The 19609-nt window shown below is 45.6% G+C and overlaps 1 protein-coding gene across 12 annotated transcripts in view; it reads left to right on the top strand.

Annotated features, from left to right (window-relative positions):
* Positions 1-19609, top strand: part of RAPGEF1 (Rap guanine nucleotide exchange factor 1) — an 83164-nt gene that overhangs the window by 38737 nt on the left and 24818 nt on the right. For 3 of the 12 annotated variants that reach the window (XM_072936828.1, XM_072936826.1, XM_072936824.1), the window contains exons 4-11: positions 750-906; positions 5232-5320; positions 5702-5854; positions 7219-7342; positions 8215-8241; positions 8591-8774; positions 9946-10461; positions 16690-16892. In XM_072936828.1, the coding sequence (XP_072792929.1) occupies positions 750-906; positions 5232-5320; positions 5702-5854; positions 7219-7342; positions 8215-8241; positions 8591-8774; positions 9946-10461; positions 16690-16892 (1453 nt within the window). Of the gene's footprint in view, positions 1-749; positions 907-5231; positions 5321-5701; positions 5855-7218; positions 7343-8214; positions 8242-8590; positions 8775-9945; positions 10462-16689; positions 16893-19310; positions 19470-19609 lie in introns of all 12 variants that reach the window. The other 9 variants (XM_072936821.1, XM_072936817.1, XM_072936823.1 and 6 more) reach the window with 5 other exon arrangements.

Genomic DNA, 19609 nt, shown 5'->3' with positions numbered 1-19609 from the left:
CTGTTAACACACCTTGTTTAGTAATGAAGTCAGTGTTTTCAGAATGGCCAGGAAAATGCCTGGGAGCACTGTTGTTACAGTTAACTTTTATTTAAAGTTGTCATCCTTCCAAAACTTTTTTTTTCCCCCTTCAGAACAATAGATTAAATTCTGTTTCTCATTAAAAACAAAACAAAGCAACACCCTTCCTCTTTCAAACCTGAAATTCATTCAGTTCAGTTTCTCTAAAGAAGTAATTTTAATTACATGTTTTCAGGCATTATAAACAGTGAGGCAGTGACTTGTAAAGGAATGGATAGAGTCAGCTCTCAGTGGTCCAAGGTGGTTTTGGGGAGAGCTAATAAGGAAGAAGGATAATACTGAAATAACATAGCTTCAGCTTAAATGTAATGCTTGAATACTTATCTTTAACGTTTAGGCATAGGATGGAGCTGTAAATTAAGATGGAAAGAATTTTTTTTTAGCATTGCTGTGTTGACCTGCATCCTAGATAATTCCTTCTGATACTTGGGAATGAGTTGTTGGTGGTTTGTACCTTCAAACTGTCATCATTTGGTGCTGGAGGACAGGAGAGCAGCTGCAGTGGAGGAGCAGCCTGAGCTTTGTCGCCTGCTCAACACAAATTCTGAGTGTCAGAGAGCAAAGCAGTGAAATGCACAGTGTGAAACTCACTCTCGTAACATTCCAGAACATCTCCAAAATTTTTTTTTTGTTCTTCTTTTTCAACTGCTCCCTCTCCTGCTGTGCAGTTCTGCCATCTCATCCTGCTACAGCCGAGTGTACCAGAGCCTGGCCAACCTCATCCGCTGGTCTGACCAGGTGATGCTGGAGGGGGTGAATTCAGAGGACAAGGAGATGGTGACAACAGTGAAGGATGTCATAAAAGCTGTTCTGGATGGAGTCAAGGTACATGAGACAAATACTGTAAATGTTATTATAAAGAGCATATAATAATGTATTTTAGAAGAGGTCTGTGTAAACTAGATTTTTGAGTGCAGATAAAATATGAGAGTCCTATTTCTGCCTTCAGTAAACTACTACTTAAATTTACTGTTCCATAAGAAATGTTCCTCCTTGGAGTACTAGTTAAAGACTAACACAGTTTGGCTCTGAATGTGAACTTCTGGCATGCTCAACCAGGCATTTAGATGAATTGGAAGAAGCAATGAGTCTTTCTTCAGTATTGCATTGAATTTTCAGAGTCATTCCCAGTCTCCCATGCAGATTATGAGATGTGGTTTGCACATTTTCTGTCTCAGCAAAATAAAAGGAAAATGCTCCCTGTTAATGCCCATAGAGAATGAAAGACTGCAGGTCCATCTTTTAGGAGAAATTTCAAGGGATTTGTCAGTGATACATCACCACTCTAAGCAGCTGGATTAGGGTGTGGAAAAGGTGATGAGCTAAACTCAGTTTTCTGGAGATTAGTTTTACATTGCTAATGGAACCGTTTAACAGAAACCTTTGTATCCATCGTTGGACCTGCTTGGAGCATTCCCTCTCTGTTCCACCCTGGAAAAGCTCTTGGCTGCCCTCCTGCCTCCTGGGAAGGTTCTTGTAGCCATTATTTCTGTGTCCCAGGCTGTCTCTGGGCTGATCACTCACCTGCCCTAGCAGTGTTGGTAAAAGTTTGGTTGATCTGGGCTTAGGGAAGCAGTGGACAGACTCATACCTCCTGGGAATCTTATTTTTGGAAACTGTAGAGGAAGTTAAATCTCTTTCAAGAGCAGGGCTGAATTTAAAGGGGAATGTTTAAATCAACTGTGCAAGGAAAATTGGGATAGAGTTTAAGAATTGCAGCAGGTGCTTTACCTGGAGTTATGTATCAGGTGCCTTCCACTGTACTCAGACTCAGTTTTATTAAATGGAGCCAAATGTAAAAATGAATTGAATCTCCCAAGTTTTGGATTATCACATTTTCAGGCCTCTTGGTTTGGTGTGTCTGCATCATCTGGGTATCTTTAATGTCACTCAAACACAGATACTAAAATCTGCTATTACTTTACAAGCCTTTTAAATAAGTATCTTTGAAACAAATAATTTCTAGCACCTAAAGAAGATGGATTTTCTAGGATTATTTTGCACACTATGCTCTTTAAGCTACACATTTTAAAAGTAAAGTTGGCCTTAAATTTGCACAGCAGGAGAGAGGAAAAGAGTTTAGCCTAAAATCTCAGCTGCTGTTAGTGCTGGAATTCAGCAGCAATTTGCAGGATGTGAAAATCTGTGCTGTAATTCCCCAGAAAATGGTGAGTTATCACTGACTGAATCTGCACAATCCCAGGGAGAGATGTGTTATCCCAGATCTGGAACAGGGTTGTGTGGTCTCATTGCAGGAGACTTGGACACACAACTTGGGAGTTGTTCTTTGACTTTAAGCAATATTTAAACCCTTGGTACCTGTTGCATTTCATCCAGAGCTGTGTCTTCTGCAGACTGGGGAAGGTCTTGGAGGTCTGTTCATGAGCCAGCCCAGACTGGGAGCACATGGACATGTCCATGGGCTGTGGAGCCCTGCTCAGCACCATGGCTATATCAGTCTCTGCTTTGTTTTTAGATTGAAAGTTATTTTGGCCTTCCAGTTGGAGCTGGCTGATGTCTGGCCAGCCTTAGAGCAGATGTATGGCTGTCTGGGGAGATGGGAGAGTATTTGCCCATCAAGAGGTCAGCAACTGGAAGCAGCATGCTTTCACCTCCTGCACAGCAAGGAACAAGGTTTATTTTAGAAAGGCCAAGCCACATTTCAAATCTGGAAGCAGAACTGAGAAGATGGAGACTTCTCTCCACAGCAGAGCCTATTTTGTTTTTCTGGCAGATCACACAAGATCCACTTCCACATTTCAATGCTTACTTCTTTATTTTCAGGATTAAGTATAAAGGAGACTCTTGTTCACCTCTGTTATTTGATATTTTGATCTCAGGTTTTAGGGCTTTGCTAGGCAGGAAAAAAATTGCTCGGTTTGATTACATAACTTTTCAAAAATCCATCTCATTGTGGAATTTTCAGCTTGCTGAAGTAGCATAGTTTGTAGAGAGGCTTTAATTATCTCTAATTACTGCTGCAGGAATCTCTTTCCTTGTTGATAAGGAATAGCATAATGTGCATCTGGCTCAGTTGTGTGCACATTACCTCTGTGTGTATGCTAAAGATTTTTGCTTGATTTCCAAATGCTAGTTCTCATTTGGGGATAGCAGAGAGGAGAAACATTCAGGGTCTGTTGATATTTGCAAAGTTGGAAGGGGAACTGATCCTCTCAGGTAATTGCAGTCATGCGTTGGTGCCTCCACTGGAAGATCCTTTGGGGTTTTTTTCCCCCAGTCCCAATGATTTGAATAATTCTGAAGATACTTTTGAGCCAAATTGGATTGTTTTTCTCCTGTTTTAACCTGCATTCCCATGTGGTAGACCACTGTGTGTCCATTATGACTGGCAAAATAGGAAAACGGAGCACTTCAGCCCTGAGTGCCTGGGGCTCCTCAGCGCTGCTGCAGCACAGCCACACCACAGTCTGCAGTGTTGGCCTGGCTTTGGTGTGAGGTGGTGAAGAAAGGTCAGGAAAAGGAGACATTACACTGTCCCTTCCATTGCCTTCTCAGGGGGATGTTTAAGGAGTATTTTGGCTTTTGGTTTGAATGCCCATACGTTTTATTTCCCTTATTGTGCTCCTGCGTGTTTGCAGTCCTCGCTGGCCGCTACTCCAGAGGCCCACAGGGTCCAGCCCTGAGTCTGTTAAAGTGCATGAGGATCTCCAAAAACCTTTTCAGCACTGGAATTTTGTCCAGAGGGCAGAAAGGTGGCAATCCATTGAGTCATCACTCAGCCCCAAAATGCAGCTAAAGAAGTCAAGTGATGTTACTCATCAGGACACTTCTCAGAACACGCTGTTCCTCACCAGGGCTCTCTGTCCCAGCAGGGACATCTTCACAGTTTTGGCCCCCATGGACATCTGTTTGTGCTCCCTCTTCCCCCAGCCTGTGTGGGATGTTCCAGGACAGCTTCTGGAAAGCTGAGTTTTTGGGTAACACAGTGTACGTTCTGTTGGAGCATAAGAGTGTAAGTAGAGCATGGAGACCAAAGTCAGCTGTGGTGGACACTTGGATGATGTTTGCACCTTATTCCTTTTGTTGTGTTTGTGTTAACTCATGGAATTTCAGCTTTCAGTAGAGCCTTATGTGAAAGTGCCAGAACTGGAGTATTTTCCTTCCTCAGAGCAATGATGGCAGTGACATTCCAGCTGCAGCTACTGTGCTGAGAGAGCAATGCCAGTTGTTTCCAAGCTCCACAAAGGACACAAAGATGATACTGGAATGATGACACTGTACTTCAGGCTGCTTAAAACAAAAATAAAATTAAAATTGATCCCTTACAGTTTCCTTTGTGCTGGGAAGCCAATAGTGGCAGGAAGCACTGCCAGTTTTCCAGCCTGCCTGTAAGAGGGGCATGTGTTTGTATCTGTGGGCAGGAGATCTATTTGTCAGCCTCAGACATCCAAAAAATGTTCTCTCTGTCTTTCTGGTGTGAATGATTGTTGCTTTGACTGCTGGCAGACTTAGAGTTCAGGATTATCATGCCCTTATCTCTTTATCCAGGGCCTTATCTGCCTCTAACAGATACTCTACAGTAGCTTCTTGAATGATTAAGTCTTCTATTGCTAATGTGTTAAAAGGTGGTTTCAGGGGAAGCAGGCCTTTTAAATGAAGGTGTTCTCTGTTTAATTTTTAGTTGGGCATTTTACAGAAAACTTGCTTTTTGAAACAAATACATTCTTATTTATAAAATATAAAGCAATTATTTAATGTTGGTTTTGGCTAGATGAAGTACTCCATTGGGTAAGGCTGTTTTGTACTTAGATCTATGTATGTAAAGCCAGTTTACCATTATCTAGGATGTTGTGTGGACTGGAACACATTTGTGAGACAGAGGAAAGAGGAAACACAGCAAAAAGACACACATATGGGTTTGTGCAGAATCCCCATACAGTCAGGGGTAATGAACTTCACTCAAATACTGCCAAAACTTCCTCTGGGCGCAGGCTGCTCCTTAGCAGCTGTTCTGCATCATTTGTGTGGCTCTGTACCAGACTTAAACCCAACTCAGCTCTCTCTGTGTCCACACCATCCTTAAACCATAACCAAGAGTTTACTGCAGTAGCATCCTTTGTGTTCTGGGATGTTTAAGTGCAGCATTCAAAAAATAGTGATTATTCTCTTTTTCTTCTCTCCATCATCAGGAGCTGGTCAGACTCACGATTGAAAAGCAGGAGCATCCCTCTCCCACAAGCCCAGTTAAACCCAGTTTACCAACATGTAAATCTGACAGGTGGGTCACTGATTTCTTCTGTGGGCAGGACTGATATAGAAGGGATAATTTCTGACTGCTGAGAGTTGAGTTAAATATTCAGCTGTTCTTCACAGAGGGTGGTGTAGTGTTCTTTATGTAGCCCCCCATCCGTTTCAGCAGGATTGCTAAAAGAGAAGATGCTGTGATAGGAAAGACACCAAAATCTGGCAGTGAAACAACCTTTGAGCCACATGCACACTGAGCTCTGCATATACATGGAATTCCACCTGCAGATGCAAATTCTGCCTTCTGCTCTAGGTGCCTGTCTGATAGCACATGATTTAAAACAGGTTTGAACCTGTCAGGGCTGTGTTCCAGCTGTGATTTATTGATCTGCAATCTGTGTTTTGCATGTTGCAGCGCATCAGAGCTTCCCCTTACAGACAGAGAAATTGAGATCCTCAACAAAACAACTAACATGACTCAATCCAACGAGCTGCTGACTGACTCCATGGATGAAGAAGTTGCACCTCCTAAACCCCCTCTGCCCAGCATTCGTGTGGCAGAGAACAGGTAACACTGCCCAGCCAGCTGACCAAGAAACACCAGTGCCCCTTACCAGCCTGTTGGTTTTTATACAATCTTGCAAAATGTGCACAAGAGAGGAGGGTCAGTGTTGCTTTTGAATTTCCAGTCCTGCAGAGCAATTTTTCCCTGCTCCTGGACTCTGCTTTGTGTTCTGTCTCTTATTAATTTTTGTGTCTTTCACTTTCTTTCTTTTTATGTGAGGATAGTGCCATGCCCTGACATCCACTTATGAGAGGCATCACATAAATCCATAATACCCTCTCATAAAACTGTGTGATTTCCATACTGTGCAAGTGTCTTGGGCTGCTGTATCCCATAAGAAATGTTCCTTTAACTCGAGGGACAGTTACTAATCTGTCCTGCACAGCCAGGTTGTTCAGCTTTGCCTGTCAGATTAAGAGTGAGAGCCAAGAGTGTGTGAAAAAAACCCCTTGTGCTTGGTTGTTCATACCCTGTTCTAAGAGTAACCACATGAAAGTTTCTATGTTCTATTTTGAGAAGGAAGAGAAAACCCCCAGTTTGCAGGTTTTTGTGTGTGTGTGTTGTTTTTCTTCTCTAGTACTGGTGCTAATGGCTGGTGTGAACAATACGTGTTGTGGTAATTTGAAAACGTGGCATCAAGGGCTGTAGCTAACAAAAAGAATCACATTTCTGTGTATTTCATGAATTCTCAAAGGTTATATCAAAATTTCGTGGTATGTTCCAAGAACAGACTCTGTGTGCTCTTGGGAACTTCTCAGGCTTGATGACTACCAGAATTACGTGTCATTAGAAGCAAAAGCTAAAAGTCAAAGGGTTAAACTCTCACAAGTTACTGTAAATGTGTGGGTCTGACACAGATTCATGCCAAAACATGGGGCCCTCACAGTGCCCCCGGTGAGAGCAGCTCTGACCCTTTTGTTCCCTGAAGTTCACCAAGAAAGCAAAGACCAACAAAGATAATTTCCCTGTCCTGTAAATCTGTGAAACTTTGAGCATTTTTCACATCTGGAAGGTTTGAGGAGGGGGAGGGACTTCTGTGAATGGAAATAATATTTGGGTCAACCAAAACATGTAATTTGAATTTTCACTGCTTTTATTAAGAAATAATTGCCATGCTAATTAGTGTAATTCAGAATACTTCTAACAACAGCATTTGGTTTTGTTTGAGAAACACCAACCTTAAAAAATAAATCACTTAACAGGACCTTACCTGTGAGAGTATTCTTAAATCGATATTTTTAGTGGATACATTTTGCTGAATAGCTCCTGGCTGACAAAAGCTTTCTGGAAAACATCTTGTGAAGCCTCTGAAAATCTTTTTTTTCTGGAAGAGTGATGGAAGCATCAATTCCTGTTGTGTCTTGCAGCCCTCCACCAGCACTTCCCCCTAAAAAACGTCAGTCTGCACCTTCCCCAACCAGAGTGGCTGTTGTGGCCCCCATGAGCCGAGCTACCAGTGGGTCCAGTTTACCTGTTGGGATCAACAGACAGGTAATGGCACAACCCCTTTGTGAGAGCCAAGGGGTTTTGTGTGCTGTGAGCTGCAGGAAAAGCTCAGGGAGATGCTGAGAGCTGCAGGTCCCTGCTTGTCCCAAGCAGCCCAGCACAGGCAGCTTGCAGTGGGAGTGGCAGTGGCAGAAACATCCGTGTCATAAATAATGTGGACAGCTTAATTTTTTTTTTTTACAGTGTTGTTGTGTTTAATTAACTAATTGCTACAAACTTTGTTGCCTTGAGGGGTAAAGTGTGAGGATGGGAGTGGCTGAGTGTTGCCATGTCCAATTGATGAGGGGACAGCTGAGCTCCCTGACATCTCACCAGGGTTTACTCTGAGATCTGAAGTCTGTCTTCATCCAGTCACAATTTCAAACATCTTTTAACTCAAGCAGTAGTTTGAGTTACTGCTCTGACTGCTGCCGGTGCTTTGGGGAAATTTGTACATTTTCTGGTAGACAAATGGGAAATTTGTGTGTGTGTGTGAATCACATTCCATTTCTTGTGATTGTCTGGGGTTTATGAGGTTGTAAATGGCTGGGTTTGCTTTACCCATTCAGGAACTTACTAGCTCAGCAGTGAGGACCTGGATCATATCAAATTGCACAAAATCAAATCTTGTCCTCATCCCCAAAGCCTCAGCTTTGGCTTAGGGAGCCTCTGCAGTCATTTGGCTGACTCAGATAAAGCTGTGGCCACTCTTCAGTTGAAATTAGAGTCACACTAAGGTTGTTCTGACAGAGTGGGAATAGTTGAGGGGTTCACTCACAGTTTAATAAGCTTGAGGTAATTTCTGAAATGGGACCATTGCCATAGGCACAGAAAGTTGTATCTCACTGCAGTTTGTTTTCCCTTTGCATGCACCTGAGGTAACCAAGTATTTGCTGAAGCCCCAGGTATGTCATGAGAAATCTTGCAGTGTCATTCCCTTGTCTCAGTGTCATGATAAGCAGTCATCAGTCACACATAGCTGTGAAGAACTTGGTTATCTTCTCAGCATCTGTAAAGTCCAGTGGGGGCACAGCAACCCCTGCTTGAAATCAAGAACACACAGAGCTCCCTGGCATGGGCTCTTTACCACATCAGAGGGTTTCTGTGTCCTCCATGGGCTTAGAGAGGGCCTGCAGCAGTGATCCTCTCCCCTCCTGAGGTCTTTGCTCCTCGAGCTGCATCTCCCTCACTAGCGAGCTGCCAAGAGTGATGGTGATTTGATGTTTTTTACTTTTTTTATTTTTTGTCCTGAAGGATTTTGATGTTGACTGCTACGCCCAGAGGAGGTTGTCAGGTGGAAGCCACTCCTACGGGGGGGAGTCTCCTCGCCTCTCTCCCTGCAGCAGCATTGGCAAACTGAGCAAGTCTGACGAGCAGCTCTCCTCTCTGGACCGCGACAGCGGCCAGTGCTCCCGCAACACAAGCTGTGAAACCCTGGGTAAGAGGGGCTGCTGGGGCCTGGCCCTCTGCTCTGGGAGCTCAGGTGCAGGAGGTGATGGAGTAAATGCACTGCACTTGCAGCTGCTGTCTTGGAGCTGCTGCAGGCAGCTCAGTGCAGAGCTGTTCTGTTGTCGGAATCCAGGGCATCCCTCTGGCTGCCCTGGGACCCTGGCAGGGGTCAGGAACCCCCCTGGACAGAGCCCCCAGAGACACTGGCTGTGATCTCTGTCCATGGAAAAGAGTTTTCAATCTTACAGGATGAATTACAAGCTCTCACTGTTTGATATAACTAATAATTAACTGTGGCATAGGTGCAAAAGTAAAATTTTAGGATTCTAGATTAGGGGTCCAAAGGGGACAAGATGGAGGAAATTGGGTGTGTCTTGTCCTTTTTCTCCTTCTTCATGCCCTCCATGTTTCACTGTGGTGTTGGCATTTTTCTGTTGGTTCAGGCTGGGGACACACTGTCCAACGTAGGTGACAGATATTGGCACGTTATTGTAAATCCAGCACAGGTAGTTTCTGGTATTTAATGTTTGTACCATCCCACTGAGGGCAGAGCCCCACACGCTGCCCTGCAGGACAGAGCTGCGGCAGGGCAGCAGAACATGTTAGAGATAAACAGAATAAACAACCTTGAAACCAGCACAGACCAATTATGGCTTCTTCTTTGGCAGTGGGGCTGACAGACAGAGACTTTCTACAATCTCGGAATCACCAATACCACAGATTCCGACATTCTGTCAGAGAGGAAAAAGCCCAGGGGAATGTGTTTCCCTTGCTGTAGGTGATGGTTCTCAAATTCAATTCAGCTCTCAAGTGGAATGTTTTCTTCATTTCAGCCCTGTCTGCAGAAATTACAGTCCTGGTAGACAAAAGCAGTGCTGTTTCTACATGCTAGGAAAGAAAATTAAAAAATAAATATGACACAAATTATGCAGCTGTCTACCTATTGAATTTTGATATTTGTTTGCTAGTGTAAAGAGTTAATTATGAGTTATATGAAGTCTGGATGTTACAGAAGGTGTAAAAAGATGGTCCCAGCTGCAAGGAAGTTCCACTCTGATTAAAATGAACTGATTAATTAACTAATAGAATGGGAGGGACAGAACTGAGAAGGGCTAAACAGTAAAAGAGAGAAACTAATACATCATCCTCTGTTTACCCAGATCAATCGGATCACTATGATCCAGACTATGAATTCCTGCAGCAGGACCTCTCCAACGCTGATCAGATACCTCCTCAGGGGCCAGGCGTCCTCAGCCCATTGCCAGAGTCCTTGGGTGAGTCTGGCTCCCCTTTCCACGGACACACTTTCCAGCTCCCGCAGGGCAGCTCTCCTCCTCTGGAATTCTGCAGCCTCTCGGGAGCAGCACAGCCGACAGAGACTCCCCCAGCTTTGCCAGAGAAGAAGAGGAGGAGTGCAGCCTCCCAGACTTCAGAGAGCTCGGGCTGCAGGGTGTCCTACGAGCGGCACCCGTCCCAGTACGACAACATCTCCGAGGACGACCTGCAGAGCGCCGTGGTCGTCCCGTCAATGCCCTTCACGCCCTTCGCTGCTGTTCTGCCTTTCCAGCAAGGAAACTCTTCAGCACCAGTGGAATTCATTGCTGATTTTGCTGCTCCAGATTCAAACAGTGACCCAGAAAAGCCGCCACCTCTGCCAGAGAAGAAAAACAAGCACAGTAAGCAAGTTCCTGCGTTCGGGTTTTGTTTTTGCAGTTGTGGCGCTTCTGATAATTACTAAGTCATGGTGATGCTCTTAGTTGAGTCTTAGTGTCAAAAGCAGTTGGTCAATATCAAAGATATGGAGGGGAAGTGTCAGTGCTGTGGTGGGCAGGGAGTGACTCCTGGGGCCAAGATAGATCCAGGACCAGGGGATCTGGAATCACACAGCTTCTTCATTACTGTAGTGAGATCATGTTACTTTTCTGTTCACCTGAATGTGAGTCTTTGAGGCACTCTGCCTTGCAGATCTTTCTGGTCTATTCTCCCTTTTTAAGTCAGTTCACTCCCCCCTTCCTCAATTTTATTTTCCCACTGCAGAGGGAGAGTTGGGTCCTCTCCAAGAGCTCGGAGAAAGGACTGCTTTTCTGTCCAAAACCCAGTCTTGCCAGAGCAGTTCTTGGCAATAGGAGCACAGTCACCCACATAGCTGTGCAAGACAAAACTAGAGTCCGGTACTGCTGTTTTGCTACAGGATCTTATTTCCTTTGGATGCCTGAGAATTTCCCACATCATTAAAACAAGCAGCCTCTAAAAGCAAAGGCTCTTGTCCCCAGCCAGACTCCTGGCACACCAGGGCTGACCACATCTCAAGCTCACAACCTTCTTCTGATTTCCTTAATGTTCATGGCTGAAAAATGTGAAATCTCTTGCCAAACAGGCAGCCACAGTGCTCTGCCAGGGAAGGCTGTGGACTACACAGTGAGGTCCAGCAGATATTGGTTTACTGGTCACTGGCTGGCTTTGCAGCTGTGTGTTGCATGAGGAGGTAACGTATACAAGATCTGGAGGAAGAGCATTACCTTGCATGGCTGGCTGCCCAAGAGAAGAGCTGATTTCAAAGTGCTGAATTGGCCTTCTGGCTCCTTCCTGCAGTTTATAGACTTCTCACTGAGAATAATTTTAGTCCAGAGGGGTTGTGGACTGCCTGTCCCTGGAGGTGTTCCAGGACAGGCTAGATAGGACTCTGAGGAACCTGGCCTAGTGGAAGATGTCCCTGTCCATGGCAGGAGGATTGAAACTGGATTCTTTAAGGTTCCTTCCAACCCAAACCAGTCTAAGATGCTGCAATTCTATGTATAAGGTTGGGAGTGAGAGGGGTGTGTGGTGTCAGGGTGTATTCTCTCCATTCCTATGTAGTGTACTCTGCCAGTCACTTATTTAAAAATATGCCTTGTCTAAAAGCATTTCCATTATCCCTAAATGACCTGTCCACATGAGTAACCCTCAGGGATTTTACTCAGAGCACAAGAATTGACCCACCTCAAAGTGAGGGTCATAAAAGTGTCCCCATATGCAGGAAATCTCTTTTGTTCCTCTCTGGTAATCAAGCAGTTAAAGACACTAAAATCAGCTAAAGAAGAGGCTGAGATGGTTGTTTGTAGACAACAGAGAGGAAGTAAATGAGCACTGGCAAAGGTGTTACAGCTTGTGCTGTTCAAAATCCTCACCTGAAGCATGAGCTGCCAGGGGCTGTGATATAGAGCACGTTAGTGCAGGATCAGATCCTTGTGGATCTGCTGTTGCACCACTCAGGCTGGGATGGATGCAGGGAAATGCACCTCTGTGCACGTAGGCAGCTTCACTGGAGGGGAGATTCCTGGTGAGTCTTGGGTAAGAGGAAGTCTGACATGTGAAAGAGTGATCTGAGTTGTTTGCTTGTGTCTTCAAGCCCCATGTCTTTGTTTTCTGGTATCACACAAGATGCCAAAAAGTTACTTGAAAACAAGTTTAAAAGCAATCTGCATTACTGCTTGAGCACAACTTTAACCTCAGTACCAAGGCCTTGTGTGAATCTTCTTTGATGTTGGATTAGAGGGAGAATTGATCAGATTGCATTGTTAGGAGAGGCAGGAGCTGTTTCCTAATGTGTTGTCAACTCTGATGATTCGATAAAGCATCCTTGCTGCAAAACTTGTTGGTAGTCCTGGGGCTGATACCTGACAGCTGCAAATGTTTTAGTTGCATTCATGTGACACTGAGAACTTGTTTTAGGTTGTTTTTACTCCACAGTATATCACACCACGGATTTGTGGTTGCTAGTTTTACTTTTTCAGCATTTAAAAGGCCAGTCAAACATTACTCAGGCTCTGTGGTGACACCCAGGATATTTTTTGCCCAGAGGCTGATGCATGTGGATATTCTTGTGTAATCACACAGCGCTGCTTCCACAGCCTCAACAAGCTCCTGGGACCTGGAGGAGATGCATGGATTTGTTAAAAAGATCCAGAGCTCACACAGATGGGACTTGGTTGTAGTGCCTTTGTTGTGGGACATCTTTTGGTAGCTGGCAGTAAGTGTTGCAGCAGAGACACTGATGGTCTTTATTGGTAATACACAGAAGATCTGCTTGAGTTAACCTTGTGTATTGCTGTGAGCTGTGCTCAGAGGGACCTCCAAGAGTTGATTTCTGTATAATTTACACAGAGGAGTGATAGAGCTTTTAGTCTGGCATGAGTTATGGTTATTTTACTGTGCTGTAAGAGCACATGTTGCTGTGCTAAGGGCAAATTACTCCAGACTGCTGCTTGAGCACCAGCATCGTGCTCCTGCTGAACAAGCCACAGACACGGAACAGCTTCTGCCATTAAGAGCCCAGAGTCAGAAATAACAAGATCCTTTCCCCAAACAGCTTGGAAACTACTGGTGAGGCACTTATTCATGTTTCCCTCGCTGTCAGGGGGAACAAAACGCAGCCTGGTGCCCAGTGAGCAGCTGGTATTTAACTGCAGGAACCACGCTGAGGGCAGGCCGGGCTTAGCCAGCGGATAATGCCAGCTCTGTGAAGAACAGCTCTCCTCCCAGAGGTGACAGCAACGACTGCCTCATTGACCTTGACTTCTCCACTGAGTTGCTGTGTGGTACAGCTTAAGAATGTCCATTATTTTGGCTCTTGGCCATGCACACAAATCTGTTGTGCCCGTGCAGGGCTCAGCTGCCAACAGCGCCAGGGTCAGGCTGGGCTGTCAGGGAGCCCTCCAGGGGGGATGCTGGTGTGCCTCACCTTACTGCAGGTGTGCCCTGGTGCTGATCATCTCCTCATTACCCCTTTGGACTCCAACAACCACTGGTTCTCTCCTGCAGATGAGGAGAGCGGGCTCCAGGAGAGCAGTACCTGTGACTTCTGCCATATGGGCAGAGCTGGTGTGTGCTGGAAATCCCTGAGCAGCTTTAGCTCTTTCAGAAATGACAGTCAAGGCACTGCAAGCATGTTGCTGGGAAGGTGTTCCAGCCTCAGTCTGAGATTTCATGTTTTTTTTTTTTAATTTCACATATTTTCTGTCTGGGTTAATAACTGACATAAACTGGGCATGTGGTGGGAGAGGTTTCTCTCTCACGCCTCCCTTCTCTCCCGGGGTGCTGCCTTGAGACTGTCACTCCACCCCAGCTGCTCACTGGGGAGTTGCAGCCCCCATCCCTCCCTCTGCACGGTTGCTGCAGGGCGTGCAGCCTGAGCTGAGCTGCTGATGTAATTTCCCATCTGCTTTTAAATTTCTGCCTTGTTAAAAACCACAGTGGGAAAGGGGGAGAGAAGACCCTTTGCAAACAGGAGTCAAGGGAGTGCTCTTGCTCTCTTACTCTCCTGTTCAAGACTGGCAGGATTTTAATGATGCCTATTTTGATTTGCACTCTGCAGTGCCAGGTTTGTATTTCACCATCCCAACTGATTTTCACTTTGCCTACAAACAAGGATGACAAAGTAGAGGCAGAGGCATGCTCACCTGCCCAGGACCAGTTGGAACAAGCCAGGCAGGGGAGCTGCCACCACAATGGGATGCATTAGCCCCATAAAGAGATAAAAGAGCTCTTCATTATTCCCTTGCAGATTGAGTTAAGGCTCCCGACAGCATTCAGGCTCACTGCCCTGAGTTGCAGTGATTTAATTTTACCCAAGTGTCTGATGTGATGCCCTTTTCACCAACACTGTGAGCTGTGGTGTCAGTGCAGTGCTTGGTGCTGTTCCAGGAGCTCACAGCAATGGATCCCCAGTGGTGGCTGCAGACCTGGGTGTTCAGTGAGGCACTGCTTTTGTAGGTGACTCAACACGAAGGGTTGATCTGGATTCAGCAGTCTCTGCTGCATTGTGCCAGCACTGCCAGGCCTGCCTTCTTGGCTTTTGTCCTGCTCAGTTGATGAGCTCTCAAAATGTGGTCTTTCCCTCAAGCTCTTGTCCTCTGTGCTTCTGCAAGGACTCCTGAGCCTTAGTTCAGTTTTGCTGCTAGAGAAATAGCTTTCATAAGCCTTCTTTAGGTCTTGTCCCCTGAAGTTGTTGTATGATATCAAGGCATTTTCCAGGGCACAGGAGCACCTTAGCCGACTGAATCACTGATACTTGAAAAGACTATTTTAGTAATTTGCATTTCCTGCACCATCACCATGATTCCAAATAAGACAGTATTTCCAGAACATGCTTCCTTTCACTGTGAGGTTGTTGTGGGAAAGAGCAGGGAGTCTGAGGGAGGAAGAGGGGCAGGCTCAGGTGGCAGGGAGAGCTGGAGGTCAGAATTCCAGCAGCTTTGGCAGAGCTGTGCAGGACTGGCTGTACTGCAGGACATGAACAGGTTGTCCACTGGCAGGACTGAGGGGTCACAGGGTGGGGACAGCAGGTGTTACCGGTCAGGATTGAAATCCATCAGCTCCATTTCCTGTGCTCCCATTGCCTCGACCTGGTTTTTTTCATTATTTCTTTTTTTTCCTTATTCTATTTTTTTGGAAGAGGGTTATAATTATTTTGGGGAAGGGCAGCTGTGTTAACTCCCTTTCTAAACGGAGTTTAAAATATTAGAGGAAATCTGAAAAAAGGTGCCCAAGACAGGTGCAAAGCAACTCCTTCCTGCTGACACATTTGCAGGGCTGTATCCTGTTTAAAGCTGGCCTGGGGGTCTGCTTTGGCAGGTGAACAGAGGACTTTGCCTTGCAGCCAGTGTGGGAACCAACTTCATGATGTGCAAATCCTGCATTGTTCTCCTTTTATTTGTGGCTTTCACTGAAGTCATCCACTCCTTTCAGCTGTACAACTGAAATGCCAGCAGAAGATGAATAATGGCCACCAAATGACCAGATTTACAAAAAGTAACAACTGCTTGTTTATCAGGAGGAAGGGAGGGATGATCACAGTGCCTGGTGCATGACAGCATGTTTACAAGAAGGCCTTGGTTAGTCCTTCCCATGACACTTGCATCTGTTTCTCCTGCTCTCAGTTGTACAGAAAGGCCTTCTTCCTTTGTTTTACATTATTCAGCACACTTCTGATCCTTAATAATGGGGGTGGGTTTGTAGTAGTCTTTCTGTGGCACTGGATAGCATCCTCCCCCTCCAACACTAAAATATTGCAGCAGTAACTACTTCTCTGTCAGAGCTGCCTAGGCTCACCTGTGTGGGTTTTTTTATAGATTTTGGAAGGAATATTGTACAGATGGAAAGGTCCTCTAGACAAGGTTTGATCCCATTTAAATTTCCATTAAGCCACACCTCACAAAAGCTTGTGAATCCATTGAGTTTGAAAACTGGAGATGGTAAGTTGCTTTAAAAAGGGATGGGAGCAGAGGGTGTTGGATTTGAGCTAAGGAGGTAGGAACACGTGGTCAGGGACACTTTTAGGAGTAATTATTTTGTGATTAAGTATTTTGCACCAGGATTGGCAGTGGCATTTAAAGAGCTGAGGGAGAGGCACACCCAGTCTCACAGGCAGGTGTTCTCTCACTACAATGGAGAATGGAGAATTGCTAGAATGGAGAAACACTGTATGCCTCCTGGTTCTAGAAATCTTGCTGACTGCAGATATGAGACTTACTGTGGGCACAAGAATTATTAGAGATTTATTGTCCAGGTTGCATTGTTACACTCTTAAAAAGCAGACTGACACTATTCTGGGTTTTTTTTTTTTTTTGGTGACTTTGGACATTAGCTGTTGAGGAATATTCTCAGAATTGCCATGGAATAGGTGAGGATTTGGGCTAAGCATCAGTGAATGAGACTTCTCAAGAGCTCACTGGTTCCAGAGTATTATCAGCTCTGTTTGTGGCCTGGGATGGTGCTTGTTGTGTGCTGGCTCACAGGAGGAATATTTGCATTTACAAGGTGGATGGCGGCTGTGGGTGCCCTTCTGAGGACAAGCAGCTGCCTGCTGACCCTCAGCTGGGGTTTGCAGAGCAGGACAGTGAGTGTCAGCTCTCTTTGCCTTGCAGTGATGGCCTACATGCAGTTTGTGGAGGACTACTCAGAGCCGCAGCCGTCCATGTTCTACCAGACCCCTCAGAACGAGCACATCTACCAGAAGAAGAACAAGTACCTCAGGGAAGTCTACGGGATCAATGACTCCTTTATCAGCTTAGACTCCTCTCAAGATCTGGCACCTCCTCCTGCTCTCCCACCCAAGCAGCGGCAGCTGGTGAGTGACACCCTGGGGACACCTGGCAGGGCCACCAGGAGCAGCTCTGCTCTCCCTGCTCCTGGTTCTGACAGGCAGAGCTGGTGGGAGGATGTCTCACTGCTGTCTCGCATCGTGCTCCTTGGCAGCTTGTGAACATGGTTTCAGGCATTTTGCATCATGTATTTTTTTTTTTGCTGCTTTCCAACTCCACGTTCAGACCGTTCCCTGTAAGCTTTGAAAGTCCTAAAATGCCCTAAAAATGAAACGTTTGTCGTCCACATGGCAGGGCTGAATCTGTGCCAGGCTTGTGTAACGACAACTGCTTGGAAGATTTTGACACACTGAGCAACACTATTTTCAAGAGGTTGCTGCACTGTTGTTCCCACTGCTGTTTTGAAACTGTTGTCAGAGATGCCACTAATAATAACTGCTTAAACAGAATAACTGCTGTTATGTTGTCATGCACAGACCTTTGGTACAGCCACTGCTTCACTCATGTTTCTTTCACCTTAGTCCCCTTGTGTGAGTGAGGATTTTACCTGTTTCTTGGTGTTCTGCTGGCCCCCAGGCTGCCAGCAGGGAAAAGCACATCCACATGTGTGTGGGTGGTGGGTTTAACAGCACAGAAAGGGTCGTTTTCCATGTGGGGAATGAAATCCTGACCTCACTGATGGCAGCAGCAGTTTTGTTTCCAACCTCAGTGGAGGGGTGGGATTTTGTCCCATTTCCTTTAAAGGGTTTTCATTAATTTCTTTTCTCTCTCTCTTTTTTTTTTCCTAACTCCAACCTAAGGTATTTTGTTTATATTAATTATCTTATTTGTTCTGTTTAAAAAAAAAATTATTTTGTTCTGATGTAGCTCACTTAAATTTGCCATGGCATTAACAAGATAGGAGGAAATGTGGGAACAGAGCCGTGGTCTTACCATTGTGAGGGTGACTCTTGCAATATTTCTTCATATTGTACGTGCCCCAGAGTGTTACTTTTTAACTCTAATTTTGGGATTTGCATAACTACATTCCTGTGATGCAAGTAGGAGTCCTAAAAAGATAAAGTGACATTTTTGGCTAAGCTGAACTGGGTAGTATGCATTAATTATTTCTGGGGACAAGACCTTAAATACTAAAGAGTCTACAGGACTCATCTCTGGAGGATCAGGCAGTTCTCCAGGGTCCGTGGTCCCCATCAGTGTGACCCTTGCACTGTCACTTGTACCTTGCAGTCCCTTGCCTGCCTTTCCCTCCTGGAGGTGGCTGCACTTCAGTGACATTTCTAGAGGTCACTTGGGCTGCACAGTCATGGTCAGAGTTTGCAAAGCACAGATTTGCTGCAGCCATTGTGCAGAAGGGAAATTTTTCTCCTGTCCTGAATGTGATGGCTGAAGCAAAGCATTTCTTTGCTCCCCTTTAATCATTTTCTGGACAGCCAAGATGTCACTGCTTTGCCTGCTGGCCATTTTTGTCATTTTACAAGCTGATACCATCAAGGTGTTGCTTGCAGTTCCCCTGAAGCAAAGGTTTCTTCAAGTGCAGCCTCCCTCCCTTCATCCCTCTGTTGGGAAAGAGGTGCAAGCAGGTGATGGCTTATATACCACAGTCCCTGTAAAAGCCACCAGACTCTTGTTCCTCTGCTCCTGCTGCCCTGGGAGATTTTATTTGGGCACCAAATGGGCATCAGCTGCTTTAGCAGCAGCAAATTTTGCTGGATGGACTCTTCTGTAATATAATAATGAGGAAGTCCTTTCTTGTCAGCTTCAGATCTTAATCAAAAATAAGATTGTATGCTTACATTGTATGTTTTATTCAACAAGTCTGAGAAAGCCTGAATATACCTTATCCTCTCTCAGTCTCCCTACCACAGGAGAATTCAGGAGAAATTCCTTGCTGGGATTTGTCACTTAGGGTGTAATAGCTGCCTCCTGGGCAAATGATTATAATCTTGGACTGGGCAGAGAAATGGCAGGATGTCACTGTCACCCAGTCTCACAGCAGTACCAGTGAGGATCCACCGGAGAGGCCAAGTTCCCAATCTGCAGGTTGCCAGAAAAAAGTAGTAATGTGCAAGAACTGTGTGCTCAGAGGCAGTTCCTCCTTTGGGTGTCTGCCCCCACGGCAGGGGCACAAAAGGGCAGCCAGGAGCAGCTTGTCTGTGCCAGCAGCAGCTGTCCACGGGTGAGCGGGGAGGGGGAGGCAGGAGTTCATTTTTTAAGGGATTTGTGAAACAAAGACGATTTGAACTGTGATTTTTGTCGTGCCTCTTGAGCTCAAGGAAGGGATATTGGTGTGTCTGGCTCTGATGAGCTGCATGAATAGCTGTTTGTTTAGCCAGCCATTATATGCATTGTTTTACAGCTAGCATTTCTTGCCCTTTATTCATCACCTTTTCTGTGCTCTCTTTCTCTGTGTCTGTGTCTCCTGCTTTCTCCCCCCTCCTCAGCAGGCCTCCTATGCTGCCTCTTCTTTCTCTTCTGTCTCCTACTGTGTCCAGCAGCCTAAAGTGCCCTTCACCCCCGAGGACTGCGGTGCCACTCAGGGCCTCACTATGTCAGTCTCTAACTCCTTTCTCAGCCGGCACAGCTCCTTTCCTGTGCACTCGGTGAGTTCTCTGCGCTTGGAACACCGGGGTATTGTCCTACTGCTCATCCCTGCTGTGCCACTTCTCTGCTTGCCCTCTCAGGTCAAGGTGGAGGTTCCTTTGGGGGCTTTTGAGCTCCTGTAGTCGCCAGCCAGGTGGGA

This window comes from Taeniopygia guttata, chromosome 17 (assembly GCF_048771995.1).
Source record: "Taeniopygia guttata chromosome 17, bTaeGut7.mat, whole genome shotgun sequence".
Classification (NCBI taxonomy): Eukaryota; Metazoa; Chordata; class Aves; order Passeriformes; family Estrildidae; genus Taeniopygia; species Taeniopygia guttata.
This window is presented reverse-complemented; position numbering and strand designations above follow the sequence as displayed.